General features: G+C 44.0%; 1 protein-coding gene across 19 annotated transcripts in view; it reads left to right on the forward strand.

Annotated features, from left to right (window-relative positions):
• Positions 1-18,911, forward strand: part of map9 (microtubule-associated protein 9) — a 350,433-nt gene that overhangs the window by 265,353 nt on the left and 66,169 nt on the right. For all 19 annotated transcript variants that reach the window (XR_010975979.1, XR_010975969.1, XR_010975968.1 and 16 more), the window contains one exon: positions 9,948-10,037. Coding sequence is in view for 1 of the 19 variants with exons in the window: in XM_068042247.1 (XP_067898348.1) it covers positions 9,948-10,037 (90 nt within the window). In the remaining 18 variants the exon portion in view is untranslated. The remainder of the gene's footprint in view (positions 1-9,947; positions 10,038-18,911) is intronic.

Consider the following 18,911-nt stretch of genomic DNA (forward strand, 5'->3'; position numbering starts at 1 on the left):
GCAGGGATTAATCAGGGATAGTCAGCATGGCTTTGCCAGGGGGAGATCGTGTCTAACAAACTTGATTGAATTTTTTGAGGAGGTGACTAGATGTGTCAATGAGGGTAAGGCAGTTGATGTAGTCTACATGGACTTCAGCAAGGCTTTTGATAAGGTCCCGCATAGGAGATTGGTTAAGAAGGTAAGAACCCATGGGATCCAGGGCAATTTGGCAAATTGGATCCAAAATTGGCTTAGTGGCAGGAGGCAGAGGGTGATGGTCGAGGGTTGTTTTTGTGAGTGGAAGCCTGTGACCAGTGGTGTACCGCAGGGATCGGTGCTGGGACCCTTGCTGTTTGTAGTGTGCATTAATGATTTAGACGTAAATATAGGAGGTATGATCAGTAAGCTCGCAGATGACACAAAAATTGGTGGAGTCATAAATAGTGAGAAGGAAAGCTTTAGATTACAGGATGATATACATGGGCTGATAAGATGGGTGGAGCAGTGGCAAATAGAATTTAATCCTGAGAAGCATGAGGTGATGCATTTTTGGAAGACTAACAAGGCAAGGGAATAAAGAATGGATGGTAGGACCTGAGGAAGTACAGAGGGTCAGAGCGACTTTGGTGTACTTGTCCATAGATCACAGCACATAGGTAGCAGCACAGGCATACCTGCTTTTATTAGCCGAGGCATAGAATATAAGAGCAGGGAGGTTATGATGGAGCTGTATAAAACGCTTGTTATGCCACAGCTGGAGTACTGTGGACAGTTCTGGTCACCACACTATAGGAAGGACATTTGGAAGCAGTCGAGGCGAGTCTGCTACACGCTCTGGCATGGGTAGGCCCTCCCATTTGGAAACAAATGGACTTATTAGCGAGAGGCAGCATGGTTTTGTGAAGGGGAGGTCATGTCTCACTAATTTGATTGAAGTGACGAAGATGATTGATGAAGGAAGGGCAGTGGATGTTATCTATATGGACTTCAGTAAAACCTTTGACAAGGTCCCTTATGGCAGACTGATATAAAAGGTGAAGTCACATGGGTTCAGAGGGGAGCTGGCAAGATGGATACAGAACTGGCTCTGTCATAGAAGACAGAGGGTAGCAGTGGAAGGGTGCTTTTCTGAATGGAGGGATGTGACTAGTGGTGTTCCGCAGGGATCAGTGCTGGGACCTTTGCTCTTTTAGTCAATATAAATGATTTGGAGGAAAATGTAGCTGGTCTGATTAGTAAGTTTGCAGACGACACAAAGGTTGGTGGAGTTGCGGACAGTTATGAGGATTGTCAGAGGATGCAGCAGGATATAGATCGGTTGGAGACTTGGGCGGAGAAATGGGAGATGGAGTTTAATCCGGACAAATGTGAGGTAATGCATTTTGGAAGGTCTAATGCAGGTGGGAAGTATACAGTAAATGGCAGAACCCTTAGGAGTATTGACAGGCAGAGAGATCTGGGCGTACAGGTCCACAGGTCACTGAAAGTGGCATCGCAGGTGGATAAGGTAGTCAAGAAGGCATCAGCATGCTTGCCTTCATCGGTCGGGGCATTAAGTATAAAAATTGGCAAGTCATGCTGCAGCTTAGGCCACACTTAGAATATTGCGTGCAATTCTGGTCGCCACACTACCAGAAGGACGTGGAGGCTTTGGAGAGGGTACAGAAGAGGTTTACCAGGATGTTGCCTGGTCTGGAGGGCATTAGCTATGAGGAGAGGTTGGATAAATTCGGATTCTTTTCCCTGGAACGACGGAGATGGAGGGGCGACATGATGAAGGTTTACAAAGTTATAAGCGGCATGGACTGAGTGGATAGTCAGAAGCTTTTTCGCAGGGTGGAAGAGTCAGTTACTGGGGGACATAGGTTTAAGGTGAGAGGGGCAAAGGTTAGAGGGGATGTGCGAGGCAAGTTCTTTACACAGAGGGTGGTGAGTGCCTGGAACTTGTTGCCGGGGGAGGTGGTGGAAGCAGGCACCATAGTGGGTGCGTGGAATGCGCTGCCAGCGGTGGTAGTAGAAGCAGATACATTAGGGGCATTTAAGCGACTCTTGGATAGGTACATGGATGATAGTCGAATGAAGGGTAGGTAGTTAGTTTGATCTTAATAGGTTCGGCACAACATCGTGGGCCGAAGGGCCTGTACTGTGCTGTACTGTTCTATGTTCTAGACGTTTATGAGGCATCTTGACAAATACATGAATAGGATGGGAATAGAGGGATACGGACCCCGGAAGTGCAGAAGGTTTTAGTTTAGGCAGGCATCAAGATTGGCGCAGGCTTGGAGGGCCGAATGGCCTGTTCCTGTGCACTACTGTTCTTTGTTTGTTTGTTCTTGGCATTGCTGGTTGCTGCCACTCTACTCTTGGAGCTTCACAAGTGGGTGAGACATTGGATCCGAGGTTAAAGAAAGATGTATCCTCTCCCACGATGCAAGGCAACCCATAACCGATTCCTCCCCCGACTTCAACAGAAAGCCAACCACAGAGCTATTTTCTAACATTAACCTTTTGTAATTTTCATCTCATATTTCAAAACTAGATCAACACTGCCTTCACATGCATGCCCATTCTTGAAATATTGAACACCTTATGGGGATATTTATTTGTACCATGAAGAGCAGACGGTAAAGCACCAACAAAATATTTCTCAAAGAAAACTAATTAAAATAAGTAACCTAAACATAAGATAGGATCAAAGTTGTTCCAAGGCATCCTGTTGCAACTAGTGGCAAAGCATTTTTTAATAAAGTCTTAAAATTGTCATTTGAAATCCATGTGGTTGCTATTTACACAACTATCAATATGTATAATTAATCACAATATATACTAGAACCTGTAGTCCCCGCATCACTGTTCCCCATCCCAACAACTAACCTGCAATCAATGATTTTAGTTTTCTATTTAACCATTTTTGGCCGAGCAACACTAGATTCCTTTAGCTTCCTTTTTTTTTTACTTCATTCATGGGATGTGGGCGCCACTGGCTAGGCCAGCATTTATTGCCCATCCCTAAATGCCCTTGGGAAGGTGGTGGTGAACTGCCTTCTTGAACCACTGCAAGTCCTTGGTGGTGTAGGTATACCAACAGTGCTGTTAGGAAGGGAGTTCCAGGATTTTGATTCAGTGACAGTGAAGGAATGGCAATAAAGTTCCAAGTAAGAATAGTGTTTGGCTTGGAAGGGACTTGCAGGTGGTGATGTTATCATGCATCTACTGCCCTTGTCCTTCTAGGTGGTAGAGATCGCAGATTTGGAAGGTGCAGTCAAAGGAGTCTTGGTGAGTTGCTGCAGTGCATCTTGTAGATGGTTCACACTGGGGGCTTAATTTTACCGTCGTCTCGACGCCACGGGTTCGGTAAAATGTTGTGGGGAAAGGCCCATCTCGACTTGCGATGTTGAGAAGGGCCCACTGCGTATTACCGTTGGCGGGGGGACCTCGATGCAGACTCCCCCACTGCCTGGCAGTGGGTTCTTCATCTGCATATTTAAATCAACAGTAATTATATTCAAATTAACTTACCTCTGGTCCCACACCGATTTTACAGCCTCCGTTTGGCCTTCGAAACCTGGTGGGGAGGGAGGTGTAATAAAAATGTCAGGGTGGGACAGGTGCAGGACTAGGGAAATCAATTTTTATTGGATGTGGGGATGGTGGGAAGGGGTTGAAGGGCAAAAGATTGAAGGTTGGAGGGGAAAGTTCGGGTATCTGAAATATCAATTGATGGTCATTTCGAGCAATTGGGGAAGGGCCGAGATCACGTAATTTCATATTTAATAAAAATCAATATTAGAAACATAGAAACACAGAAAATAGGAGCAGGAGTAGGCCATTCAGCCCTTCGAGCCTGCTCCGCCATTCATTATTATCATGGTTGATTATCCAACTCAGTAACCTGTTCCTGCTTTCCCCCCATATCCTTTGATCCCTTTCGCCCCAAGAGCTATATCGAACTCCTTCTTGAAAACATACAATGTTTTGGCCTCAACTGCTCTCTGTGGTAGCGAATTCCACAAGCTCACCAATCTCTGGGTGAAGAAATTTTTCCTCATCTTGGTCCTGAAAGGTTTACCCCGTATCCTTAGACTATGACCCCTGGTTCTGGACTCCCCCACTATCGGGAACATCCTTCCTGCATCTACCCTGTCAATTCCTGTTAGAATTTGATAGGTTTAGTTTAGTTTAGTTTAGTTTAGTTTAGTTTAGAGATACAGCACTGAAACAGGCCCTTCGGCCCACCGAGTCTGTGCCGACCATCAACCACCCATCTATACTAATCCTACACTAATTCTATATTCCTACCACATCCCCACCTGTCCCTATATTTTCCCTACCACCTACCTATACTAGGGGCAATTTCTAATGGCCAATTTACCTATCAACCTGCAAGTCTTTGGCATGTGGGAGGAAACCGGAGCACCCAGAGGAAACCCACGCAGACACAGGGAGAACTTGCAAACTCCACACAGGCAGTACCCGGAATTGAACCCGGGTCGCTGGAGCTGCGAGGCTGCGGTGCTAACCACTGCGCCACTGTTTCTATGAGATCCCCCCCCCCACCCCCTCACTCTTCTCAACTCCAGCGAATATAATCCTAACGGACTCAATCTCTCCTCATACGTCAGTCCCGCATCCCAGGAATCAGTCTGGTAAACCTTTGCTGCACTCCCTTTATAGCAAGAACATCCTTCTTCAGATAGTGGTTAGCACCGCAGCCTCACAGCTCCAGCGACCCGGGTTGAATTCTGGGTACTGTCTGTGCGGAGTTTGCAAGTTCTCCCTGTGTCTGCGTGGGTTTTCGCCGGGTGCTCCGGTTTCCTCCCACCACCAAAGACTTGCAGGTTGATAGGTAAATTGGCCATCATAAATTGCCCCTAGTATAGGTAGGTGGTAGGGAAATATAGGGACAGGTGGGGATATGGTAGGAATATGGGATTAGTGTAGTCGGTGGGCCGAAGGGCCTGTTTCAGTGCTGTATCTCTAAATAAAAAATAAATAAGGAGACCAAATATTTCAGGTGTGCGCACAATATTCCAGGTGTGGCCTGACCAAGGCCCTGTATAATTGCAGCAAGATATCCCTGCTCCTGTACTCAAATCCTCTTGCTATGAAGGCCAACATTTGCCTTTTTTATGTTTTCCATTTAAAAATTTAAATTAATTGTAAGGCCTTAAAGCCCTTTGAAAATGGCGCCACACCTGCGCAGTGGCGCCGGACACCATGACCGGGAACGCCGAATCTGCCCCTACACGTCATCGGGGGCGAGCGCTGCACCCGCACTATTTAAATGAGCTGCTGTGCAAAATATCGCAGGGGCTCCTCGGTGGCCGCTGAATGCGGGCACCCCACCAAGCTCAAAGGGCGCCACCGCGAAGCGCGACACCCAAATACAATTCTGTCCCAGATTATTACCTGAGCCACATGCAAATTGGCATAGGGCAAATAAGATTAGAAAAATTAATGCATGGCTCAAAGACTGGTATGGTAGAAGTGGGTCCAGTTCCTGGGGCATTGGCACCAGTACTAGGGAAAGTTGGGGCTGTACATTTGGGACACTCTTCACCTGAACTGTGCTCAGACCAATGTTTGAGAGAGCCACATAACTAGGGAAGTAGAGAGGCTTTTAAACTAGATAGTGGGGGCAAGGGATCAAATTTGGGAAGATGTGGTAAATCAAAGAGTAGAGACAAGGCAAGAGAGAGAGGTATTAATATGGGAAATGATAAACAGACTGTGACAAGACGGGACAGCAATTACAAATCTAAGAGTGCATCAGCAGATAAAGCGAGAGGTTACAAAAATAATAAAAGGACAAAACTTAAGGCTCTGTATCTGAATGCACATCGCATTTGAAACAAAACAGATGAACTGATAGTGCAAATAGAAATAAATAAGTATGATCTAATAGCTATTAAAGAGACATGGCTGCAGGATGACGTAGATTGGGACCTGAATAGTGAAGGGTACATGACATTTAAGAAGGACTGGAAACTAGGAAAAGGTGGAGGGGTGTCTCTTTTAATTAATGATGATATTAGCACAATAGAGAGGGATCCCTAAGTTTAAGAAACCAGGATGTAGAAGCAGTTTTGGTAGAGATGAGTAATGATAAAGGGAAGAAGTCACTTGTGGGAGTGGTGTACAAGCCCCCTAACAGTAACCACATGGTAGGATGGGGTATAAAAGAAGAAATAATGGGAGCTTGTCAGAAAGGTATGGCAAAAGTCATGGGGGATTTTAATCTGCATATAGACTGGAAAAATCAGATGGGCAAAGGTAGCCTAATTGAGGAGTTCATAGAATGTTTTCGTGATAGTTTCTTAGAACAGCACATTCTGCAGCCAACCAGAGAACAGGCTATACTCGACCTGGTATTGTGCAACGAGATAGGCTTAATTAATGACCTCATAGCGGAGACACCCCTCGGCAACAGTGACCATGATATGATTGAATTTTACTTTCAGCTTGAGGGAGAGAAGAGTGGGTCTAAGACTAGTATTTTAAACTTAAATAAGGGCAATTATGAGGGCATGAAACCAGAGCTCGCTAAAGTGAACTGGTAAAGTAGGTTAAGGGGTACGTCAATAGAGGTTCAGTGGCAAACATTTAAGGGGATATTTCAGAATACACAGAATAGATGCATTCCAATGTGAAAGAAAAATTACATGGTGCGGATCTACCATCCATGGTTAACTTAAAAAGTTAAAGGTAGTATTAAGCGTAAAGAAAAAGCATATAATTACTCAAAGATGGGTGGCAAGTCAGAAGATTGGACAGAACATTAAAAAAATGAAGAAAGACTAAAAGATTAATAAGGAGGGAAAAATTAGAGTTCAAGAGGAAGCTGGCTAGAAATATAAAAACAGATAGCAAGTGTTTCTATCGATATTTTAAAAAGAGTTAACAAAGTGAGCATTGGTCCTATAGAAAGTGAGTCCGGGGAATTAATAATGGATAATAAGGAGATGGGAGATGAATTGAACAGGTATTCTGCATTAGTCTTCAACATCCCAGAAATAGCTGTGAATCAGGAAATGGAAGGGAGGGAGAAACTCAAGAAAATTACAATTACCAGGGAAGTGGCATTGAGAAAATTGTTGGAACTGCGGGCTGACAAGTCCCCAGGTCCTGATGGACTTCATCCCAGGGTCTTAAAAGAAATGGCTAGTGAGATAGTTGATGCGTTAGTTTTAATTTTCCAAACTTCCCTAGATTCGGGGAAGGTTCCATTAGATTGGAAAATAGCCAATGTAACTCCTTTATTCAAAAAGGGAGGGAAACAGAAAGCAGGAAACTACAGGTCAGTTAGCTTAACATCTGTCATAGGGAAAATGTTAGAAGCTATTGTTAAAGACATTATCGCAGGGCACTTAGAAAAATTCAAGGTAATCAGGCAGAGTCAACATGGTTTTGTGAAAGGGTTTAACCAATTTATTTGAGTTCTTTGAAGAAGTAACATATGCTGCGGATAAAGGGGAACCAGTGGATGTACTGTACTTAGATTTCCAGAAGGCATTTGATAAAATGCCACATCAAAGATTATTGTGGAAATAAAAGCTCATGGTGTAGGGGGTAACATATTGGTGTGGATAGAAGATTGATTAGCTAACAGGAAACAGAGAGTAGGTAAAAATGTGTCATTTTCTGGTTGGCAAGATGTAACGAGTGGTGGGCCACAGGGATCAGTGCTGGGGCCTCCATCTTTTACAATTTATGTAAATGTCTTGGATGAAGGGACCGAAGGTATGGTTGCTAAATTTGCTGATGACCCAAAGATAGGAAAATAAGTTGTGAAGAGGACATAAGGAGGTTACAAAGGTATATATAGATAGGTTAAGTGATTGGGCAAAGATCTGGCAAATGGAGTATAATGTGGGAAAATGTGAAATTGCCCATTTTGGAAGGAAGAATATCTAGATGGTGAGAGATTGCAGAGGTGTGAGATGCAGAGGGATCTGGGTATCCTAGTGCATGAATCGCACAAGGTTAGTATGCAGGTACAGCAAGTAATTAGGAAAGCTAATAGAATGTTATCGTTTATTGTGAGGGAAATTGAATACCAAAGTAGGGAAGTTCTGCTTCAGTTATACAGGGCATAGGTAAGACCACATCAGGAGTATTGTGTTCAGTACTAATCTCCTTATTTCAGGAAGGATGTAAATGTGTTGGAAGCAGTTCAGAGAAGGTTTACTAGACTAATTCCAGGAATGGGCGTGTTGTCTTATGAGGAAAGATTAGAAGAGTAAGAGGCAACTTGTTGAAACATATACAGCTGGATTTTATGGTGCGCTGGGGGGAACCGTCCACTGGCCGAGAAGTCAGTGGCGATCCCACCTCTGCCAGGCCTAGGGATCCAGACTGGATTTTACGGTCCCCAGCCCCTTAAATGGTCATGGGTGGGACTTCCACATGATTGAGGCCGGAAGTCCTGTCTAATGGAGCTTCTGGCCAATCTGCAGCTCTTAGTCCCAGCAGCGCCACTGGGTGTGGTGGCCACTGCTGGGTCTGCAACCCAGCTTCAGGATGAAGATGATAGACGGCACTGGAAAAGAAGTAATTTTGGGGCCTCACCCGGGCCTGGCGAGGCAAGTGGAGTTGGTTAGGGGGACGTGTTGGTTTTTGGGGGAGGTTGGAACTTCAGGGGAGGCCCTCCATGGGGCACAAGGTGTCCGATCTGGATGGCTGCCAGAAGGCCGACTAGCTTTATCAGGCAGCTTTTCTGAGGCCTCAGCCGCTTGCTAGCCAACCACAAAATCCCCGTGGCGGTGGGCGGAGGCCCTTAAATTACCATTAATTGGCCAGTTAAAGGCCTTGATTGCCTGGGGCGGGCTGGCTGTTTCTTGCCGCTGCTGCCCCGCGTAAATTGACAGCAGAGGAGAGCAGGTGGGGAAGGGACCCCCCCCCCCCCAGCCTCCCACTCCATGTTACGCCCCCCCCCCCCCCCCCCCCAACCCCCGCCACCAGCCTTCTCTCTTTGGGGCATAAAAGTACGACATAAGATCCATGGAAAGGATGTTTCCTTTTGCGGGAGAATCTAGAACTAGGGGTCACTGTTTAAAAATAAGGGGTAGCCTATTTAAGCCAGAAATGAGGAGAATTATTTTCTCTCAGAGGGTCGTGGGTCTTTGGAACTCTTCCTCAAGAGGCGGTGGAAGCAGTGTCTGAATATTTTTAAGGCAGAGGTAGATAGATTCTTGATAAACAACGGAATGAAAGGTTATTGGGGGTAGGCAGGAATGTGGAGTTGAGGTTACAATCACATTAGCCATGATCTTGTTGAATGGCGAAGCAGACTCAAGGGGCCGAGTGGCCTACTCCTGCTCCTAATTTGCATGTTCATATGTTGCCACTGTGCATTGCTGTGACGGGAGTGAATTTGATCGGCGCAGGCTTGGAGGGCCGAATGGCCTGTTCCTGTGCTGTACTGTTCTTTGTTCTTTGTTGAAGGTGGTGGATGGGGTACCAATCAAGCGCGCTGCTTTGTCCTGAATGGTGTTGAACTTCTTGAGTGTTGTTGGAGCTGCACCCATCCTGGCAAGTGGAGAGTATTCCATCACACTCCTGACTTGTGTCTTGTAGATGGTGAACAGTCTTTGGGGAGTCAGGTGGTGAGTTACTCACCGCAGAATTCCTAGCTTGTCACCTGCACTTGTAGCCACGGTATTTATGCGGCTGGTCCAGTTCAGTTTTTGGTCAATGGTAATCCCCAGGATGTTGACAGTGCAGGGTTCAGTGATGGTAATGCCATTGAACATCAAGGGGAGATGGTTATATTCTCTCTTGTTTGAGATGGTCATTGCCTGGCCCTTGTGTTCTGCCTTTGATGAAGCATTCAGTCCAATCCTCATCGCTCTAAATATTCCTTTTATTAGAATAAGATGGACCTTTACACAGGAACTATGAATCTGTTGGAATGTTGAATGATTGTGATTACCAACAATATATATGTGTTTATTTATGTCTCATAGGTGTGGCTAGAAAAGAAAAAACAAATTCTTCATGAAGAACAAAATAAACAAATACTGAAAGAACAGCAGGAAAATGAGAGGAGAGAGCAGGTTTCCCTATTTGTCTTCAATGTTTCAGTATACATTTACCCTCATAAATTTGTTGCTTTGATAACTTTAGCTTGTTAAATTTTGAAATGTATGGGACTAGTAAATTATTCAAATTTAACAATTCTGAAAATGGTTCACTGTAATGTTTTACAACTTACTTTATCATGCCTGCAAAAAATGTTCAAATATAAGGTGAAATATGGATTTTAATCCCATTTTCCATGTTAAGCAAAGTGCATTACATATGAGAAATGACAGTATTCGAGATGAGAATTTCTAAATGTTATTTAAATTAACTTTCAGTAAGCACAGCTTCATTAAAAGGTGATCCCACCTCCATCCATTTTATAGCATTGATCTGCTTCAACAATATAACCAATTGACTAACATCTTTTGGTGATTATAAAAGTCACATGGTGAATCAGGCTCAGGATCCAGTCGTTAATTAGATGAGACCTTAAATCAAGTGAAGTTTATTCACCCACAGATGTTATGGTTTTAAGTGCAGCAATGAAAAGAAATTACTTTCCAGTATTTATAGTCTCTCTCGTTCTTTATGATCATTCTGACATTTTATACCCTCTTAATCATAGTCCTTTCCTATCCTGAGTGGCATGAAACAGGGCTGTGTTCTCGCACCCACACTTTTTGAGATTTTCTTCTCCCTGCTGCTTTCACATGTGTTCAAGTCCTCTGAAGAAGGAATTTTCCTCCACACAAGATCAGGGGGCAGGTCGTTCAACCTTGCCCGTCTAAGAGCGAAGTCCAAAGTACGGAAAGTCCTCATCAGGGAACTCCTCTTTGCTGACGATGCTGCTTTAACATCTCACACTGAAGAGTGCCTGCAGAGTCTCATCGACAGGTTTGCGGCTGCCTGCAATGAATCTGGCCTAACCATCAACCTCAAGAAAATGAACATCATGGGGCAGGGCTTCAGAAATGCTCCATCCATCAATATTGGCGACCACGCTCTGGAAGTGGTTCAAGGGTTCACCTATCTAGGCTCAACTATCATCAGTAACCTGTCTCTAGATGCAGAAATCAACAAGCGCATGGGAAAGGCTTCCACTGCTATGTCCAGACTGGCCAAGAGAGTGTGGGAAAATGGCACACTGACACGGAACATAAAAGTCCGAGTGTATCAGGCCTGTGTCCTCAGTACCTTACTCTATGGCAGCGAGGCCTGGACAACGTATGTCAGCCAAGAGCGAAGTCTCAATTCATTCCATCTTCGCTGCCTCCGGAGAATACTTGGCATCAGGTGGCAGGACCGTATCTCCAACACAGAAGTCCTCGAGGCGGCCAACATCCCCAGCTTATACACACTACTGAGTCAACGGCGCTTGAGATGGCTTGGCCATGTGAGCCGCATGGAAGATGGCAGGATCCCCAAAGACACATTGTACAGCGAGCTCGCCACTGGTATCAGACCCACCGGCCGTCCATGTCTCTGCTTTAAAGACGTCTGCAAACGCGACATGAAATCCTGTGACATTGATCACAAGTCGTGGGAGTCAGTTGCCAGTGTTCGCCAGAGCTGGCGGGCAGCCATAAAAGCGGGGCTAAAGTGTGGCGAGTCGAAGAGACTTAGTAGTTGGCAGGAAAAAAGACAGAGGCGCAAGGGGAGAGCCAACTGTGTAACAGCCCCGACAAACAAATTTCTCTGCAGCACCTGTGGAAGAGCCTGTCACTCTAGAATTGGCCTTTATAGCCACTCCAGGCGCTGCTTCACAAACCACTGACCACCTCCAGGCGCTTATCCATTGTCTCTCGAGATAAGGAGGCCAAAGAAGAAAAGAAAAAAAATCATTGAATCAGAGCATCATAAAGCACAGAAGGAGGCCACTCGGCCCATTGTACCTGTGCTAGAAATTATAACAGCTATCCAATTCGTCCCACTTCCTTGATTTTTTCCTATTCCCCTGCATTTTTTTTTCCTTCCAAGTAATCATTCAACTCCCTTTTTAAAGTTTTCATTGAATCTGCTTCCATTACCCTTTCTGGCAGTGCATTCCAGATCATAACTTTCTACATAATTTTCTTGCCTCATGTCACCTCTAGTTCTTTTGCTAATTCACTTAAATCTGTGACCTTTGGTTACCGACCATTCTGCAACTGCAAACAGCTTCTCCTTATTTAGTCTATCAAAACCCTTAAAGATTTTGAACACCTCTATCAAATCTCCCCTTAACCTTCCCTGTTCTACAGAGAACAACCATAGTTTCTCACATATCTCTAAGTAAATAAAGTCTTTCATCTCTGGTACCATTCGAGTAAATCTCCTCAGTGCCCTTGCTACAGCACTAACATCCTTCCTAAGGTGTGGTGCCCAGAATTAGTTAGGGCCTAACCAGTGTACTCTATTTCTGCTTTAAGAAGCTAAGGATCCCATATGCCATTTTAACAGGCTGTTGAACTGGTTCTTTAAAGACTTCTGTACAGATGGCCTCAGCTTCTCTGTTCCTGCACCCCCTTTAAAATTGAACCATTTAATATATATTGCCTCTGATCATTCATCTGAACAAAATAAATCACTTCAGATGTTTCTGTGTTAAATTTCACCTGGCATGTGTCTGCCCATTTCAGCAGTCTGTGTATGGTGTCATGAAGTCAGTTCTATCCTCCTCACAGTTCACTACATTTCTGAGTTTCATGTCACCTACAAACTTTATGTTTACCAACATTTACATCGTTAATGTATGTCAAGAAAAATAGTGGTCCCATATCGATCCCTAGTGGACGTCACTGCACACTTCCCTCCAGACTGAAAAAAATCAATCCTCCACTACTCTCTGCTTCCCGTCTCTTAGCCAGTTCTGTATCCAGGCTGCTAGTGCCCTTTTAACCCCATGGGCTTCAATTTTGCTAGCAAATCTATTATATGGTGCTTTATCAAATACATTTTGCAAGTCCACAAACATAGTATCAACAACACACTACCTTTATCAACCCTCCCTGTTATTTCATCAAAGGACTCAAGTTAGTCAAACGTGATTTGCCTTTAACAAATCCATGCTGGCTTTCATTTATCAACTCATAGTTTTCCAAGTTCCAATTAATTTGGTCCTGAACTAATGTCTCTAAATGTTTCTCCACCACCAACATTGGGTATATTGGCCTGTAATTACCATGTTTATCCCTCTCCCCTTTCTTGGATGAGGTGTAGCATCTGCTATTCTGCAGTCCTCTGGCACCACTCGCATATCTAAAGAGGGCTGTAAGATTGTGGCCAAAGGCTCTGCAATATCCACCCTCACTTCCCTCAGCAACCTAGAGTACACCTCCTTAGAACCAGGTGTGTTTTCTATATTGAACACTGCCAACATTTTAATTTCACTGCCCCCCCCCCCCCCCCCCCCCAGCTATTTATCTACTTTAATCCTATCCAATTTCTCTATTACCTTCTCCTTTACTATGACATTGACAGCACCTTTTCTTTAGTGAATACAAATCAAAGTACTCATTTAGTACGCAGTCATGCCCTCTGCCTCCATGAGATATCCTTTTTGATTCGAAATCAAACCTATCTTTCATTTGACTGTCCTTTTCCTGCCTATAGCAGCTCTCAAGATCTCAAAAGCCTATGGTTCACATATCAGCATGTGGTTATGTTACTGGACTAGGTCTGGATTACTGATATAAAAGTAAAATACTGTGGATGCTGAACATCTGAAATAAAAACAGAAAATGCTAGAAATACTCAGCAGTTCGGGCAGCATCTGTGGCAAGAGAAACAGAGTTAATATTTCAGGTTGATGACCTTTCAAGAAATTGCATCAGGACAAGCCATTGGGCAAGAAAACGTACTGCTGCCTTCCCTCAGCTGATGAACCAGTACTCCTCCTATTGGACAGCACTTGGAATATGTACTGAGGGCACAGAAAGTACTCTGGGTGGGGAGGTTACAAAGTTCATCACCGAGAGTGGCTCGATAGCACCACTACTGATGGAATTGATCAAATCCTAAAGGACATATCTACTAGACTGAGCCTGCAGCAGGTGCTGAGTGAAGCAACACTAGGGAAAAACTTTCTTGACCTCCTCCTCACCAATCTACCTGTTGCAGATGCATTTGTCCATGACAGTATTGGTAGGATGACCACCACACAGTCTTTATGGAGACAAAATCCCACAATCATATTGAGGACACCCTCCATCGCATTGTGTGGCACTATTGCTATACAAAAAGGGATAGATGCAGAACAGGTCTAGCAGCTCAAAATGGGCATCCATGAGGCTGAATCTTGTGGGAGAATCTGGAACTAGGGCTCGCTGTTTAAAAATAAGGAGTCACTCATTTAAGACAGAGATGAGGAAAAAGATTTTCTCTGTAATTCATGAGTCTTTGGAACTCTTCCTCAAAAGGCGGTGGAAGTAGAGTCTTTGAATATTTTTAAGGCAGAGGTAGATAGATTCTTGATAAGCAAGAGGGTGAAAGGTTATGGGGAAGGTGGGAATGTGGAGTTGAGGTTACAATCAGATCATCCATGATCTTGTTGAATGGTGGAGCAGGCTCCAGGGGCCGAGTGGTCTACTCCTGCTCCTAATTCATATGCTCACATTATGGGTCAGCAGCAACAACTGGGCCAGCATATCTTTCATCTGCCATTAGAGTTAAGCCAGAGTTTGAATGAGGATGCAGAAGAGCATGCCAGGAGCAGCACCAGGTGTACCCAAAATGAGATGCCAACCGGTGAAGGTACAACACAGGCCTACATTCATGCTCTAGACAGAGCTAAGCAATGTCACAACCAAGAAATCAGATTAAAACTCTGCACATCCTCCCACATGCAGTCGTAAATGGTGGTGAGCAATTGAACAACTAATGGGGGGTGGAGGCTTCAGGACAATCCCCATCCTCAATGATGGCAGAACGCAGCATGTGAGTGCAAAGGACAAGGTGGAAACATTTGCAACCATCTTCAGCCAGATGTGCCAAATGGATGATCCATCTCAGCCTCCACCTGAGGTCCCCACATTCACAGAAGCTAGTCTTCAGCCAATTTGCTTTACTCCAAATGATATCAAGAAACGGCTCAGCACAGGATAAATCCAATCCGGCCAATCATCGCCCCATCAGTCTACTCTCAATCATCAGCAAAGTGGTGGAAAGTGTCATTGACAGTGCTATCAAGTGGCACATACTCGCTAATAGCCTACATAACAGTGCACAATTTGGGTTCTGCAAAGACCTCTTGGCTCCCGACCTGATTGCAGTTTTTGTCCAATTATGAGCAAAAGTGCTGAATTCCAAAGGTGAGGTGAGAGTTCCAGCTATTTATCATCCCATCAGTCTTCTCTCAATCATCTGCAAAGTAATGGAAAGTTTTGTCAACAGTGCTATCAAGTGGCACCTACTCAGCAATAACCTGCTCATCGATGCTCAGTTTGGATTCTGTCAGGACAATTTGGCTTCAGAGCTCATTCCAGCCTTGGTACAAACATGAACAAAAGAGTTGAATTCCAGGGGTGAGGTGAGAGTGATTGCCCTTGACAGCAAGGCAGCATTTGACCTTGTGTGGCATCAGGAATCCCTAACAAAATTGAGATCAATGGAAATGGGGAGAAAAATTTCCACTGTTGGAGTCATACCTAGTACAAAGGAAGACGGTTGTGGTTGTTGAAGGCCAATCATCTCAGCCCCAGGACATCGCTGCAGATGTTCCTCAGGACAGTGTCAAACATCTTCAGCTGCTTCATCAATAGCTTTCTCTCCATCATAAGGTCAGAAGGGAAGATGTTGGCTGATGATTGCACAGTATTCAGTACCATTCGTAATCCTCAGATAATGAAGCAATCTGTGCCCACATGCAGCAAGGCCTGGACAACATTCAGGCTTGGGCTGGTAAACGGTAAGTAACATTTGCAGCAGACTCTAGTGCTAGGCAATGTTTATCTCGAAGAAGAGTTTAATCACTGTTATGAGGACTTTTTTTATATTAAAACTTGGGATTCTCTGTTTTTTAAAAAGCTGAAAAGGATTTCAGTGGACATTGAGACATCTGGAAACAGCTGAACTTTATGGATGTTTTGAAAGGAAGTTCAGCAAAAGCTGAACTTGTAAACAAGGACTGGAAAGCAGGTAATTTCAAGGAAATCAGCAGGGGAGTTTGACCTCAGAGCTATCCTTTGAGTGACAACAGAGAATTTATGACTGGGCATGTGACTTGTTTATCGAAGGTTTTGGTTTCTATTTGAACTTTAAAAGCCAGTGTGTTTGGACAACAGCAGGCAATTGAAATTTGATTTTAATTTGCCTGGAGATCAGAAGAAGACCCAGAAAATGTGTTACCTCTCTGTAAAGAATCCCTGCGTCAAGTGTGGTTCCTATTGCCTCCTATTTTTTAAGAAATCCTGAATATTTGAAGAAATCTTTTACTGCTATACTGCTGCTGTAAGACCTAAGAATATCCTGGTTGCTACACCTCTGATGGAAGACCAATGTGAGCCCTTCTACCATTGAAGTCCTTTGAACACCTACCCATCACAGACTGTTCATCAACCTCGCCTGGAAAGACTTCGAATGGCATCAAACTATTCGACTTTGGGATACCTCATTAAATCAAAGAACTTCCTTCCAGATCATGAAAGTCTAAGTTTTTTTTATTCCTTTCATTCCTATGAAACAGCTGAAAACCAAAATCCCTTTTATTTCCTGGTTAACCAGTTTTTAGATGCATGAGGGCTAGGGAAAATAAGGAGCTTTAATATCTCAATTCGTATATGGATTATTGGTTAAAACGTGGTTTCATAATAAACGGCTAATTTGTTGTTGATTAAAGAAACCTGGTTGGTGTGCTTTATCCTGGGGACAAATAGAATATCTAATTGGCTGTTTCGGTACATGGGAAAAATGTGTTGATATTTTGTGACATGTGGAGAAGTGGGACTGAATTAGCAGTGCACTCCTCCTGCCTCGGTCGTAACATATTAATTGGGGGCTTTTGTTGGGCTTAAATCCAATGCTGATAACGTTTAATTGATGGAGAATAATAATTGAAAGAGGAAAATAAAAGAACCGGGTTTCTTGTGCAATAGGGTAAAGTCTATACCACCAGAATATTGGTAGCAGTTGTTAAAACTTTTAGATTAGATTAGATTAGAGATACAGCACTGAAACAGGCCCTTCGGCCCACCAAGTCTGTGCCGAACATCAACCACCCATTTATACTAATCCTACACTAATCCCATATTCCTACCAAACATCCCCACCTGTCCCTATATTTCCCTACCACCTACCTATACTAGTGACAATTTATAATGGCCAATTTACCTATCAACCTGCAAGTCTTTTGGCTTGTGGGAGGAAACCGGAGCACCCGGAGAAAACCCACGCAGACACAGGGAGAACTTGCAAACTCCACACAGGCAGTACCCGGAATCGAACCCGGGTCCCTGGAGCTGTGAGGCTGCGGTGCTAACCACTGCGCCACTGTGCCGCCCTTTTCTGGGGAAGGAGAATGTGACTTTGGAATCTTAACTAAGGTTAAACTCAAAGATTTGGCAGGACAATTGGGGTTAGGATTGAAATCGGGTGCTAAAAAAGCAGAGATAATTGAAGCCCAACATTTGAAATTGAAAGAAGAGGACAGTAAATTAGAGGGTAATGCAGTTGAATTAGCCAAACTTCAGTTACAGATGAGGCAACTGGAGCTTCAACAGGAAAAACAATTGAAAAAACTTGAATTTGTAAAAGAGGAAAGGCAGAGAGAGCACTTCAAAGAGAAAGTGAAAGAGAAGCAAGGGAATTCAAATTAAGAAAGATGGAACTAAGATAAAGGAGTGGTCTTGACTCCAAGGAAAATTCTGTTCAGGAAGAATCTGAATCCAGCCCAGGATACAGCAAAAAGCTGTTTAAATTTATACAAGCTCTCCCTAAGTTTGAAGAAAGGGACGTCGAGGCATTTTTCATTTCTTTTGAAAAAATAACCAAACAAATGAAATGGCCAAAGGAAAGCTGGACACAGCTTATGCAAAGCAGGTTGATGGGTAGAGCTCATGAAGTTTATGCCATGCTTTCTGAAGTGGCTTCTGCTGATTATGAGATGGCAAAAAAGGCTATTCTCACTGCATATGTGTTAGTCCCTGAAATTTACCGACATAAGTTTTGGAACTCCGGAGATTGGCTGGGCAGACCTATGTAGAATTTAAGAGGGTAAAGCAAATTAATTTTGATCACTGGATGCAGGCAGTAAAGATGGAAGCCATGTATGAGAACCTCAGAGAACTGATTCTCCTGGAAGAATTTAAAAATTCACGCCCTCCAATAGTGAGAACTCATGTAGAAAACCAAGAGGTTTCAAGAGTCAGACAAGCAGCAGGAATCACTGATGATTTTGAGCTTGTGTATAAGCCCAAACCCTCTGTCCGTCTCCCCACAAACCCGAGAAGGATAGAAGGTGGGAGAGTGAAAGGAAGGCAAGTAGCTGGGGATAGTTGGGAATGCCCCAGGCTCTCCACCTCAGGCCAGAAAAGAAGGTGCTGAGGGTGGAAATGTGGTCCACAAGCCAAAGTGTTATCAGTGTCACAAGATGGGTCATCTTCGTCAGAATGCTGGAAATTGAGAGGGAGACCCAAGGGACTTGTTGGGGTACACAAAGCTAATGCAGAGAAAGGGGCTCTGACTGAGAGTACAGCAGATCAGGTTGTAGCATTGATGGCTGTAAAACCAGATATAAAAACCAATGTGAGTAGAGAGGTTCAGGATAAGATCCCTGACAGTTATTTTTTTTAAATTTTATTTATTTAGAGATACAGCACTGAAACAGGCCCTTCGGCCCACCGAGTCTGTGCCAACCATCAACCACCCATTTATACTAATCCTACACTAATTCCAGATTCCTACCACATCCCCACCTGTCCCGATATTTCCCT

Source organism: Heterodontus francisci, chromosome 1, assembly GCF_036365525.1.
Source record: "Heterodontus francisci isolate sHetFra1 chromosome 1, sHetFra1.hap1, whole genome shotgun sequence".
Taxonomy (NCBI): Eukaryota; Metazoa; Chordata; class Chondrichthyes; order Heterodontiformes; family Heterodontidae; genus Heterodontus; species Heterodontus francisci.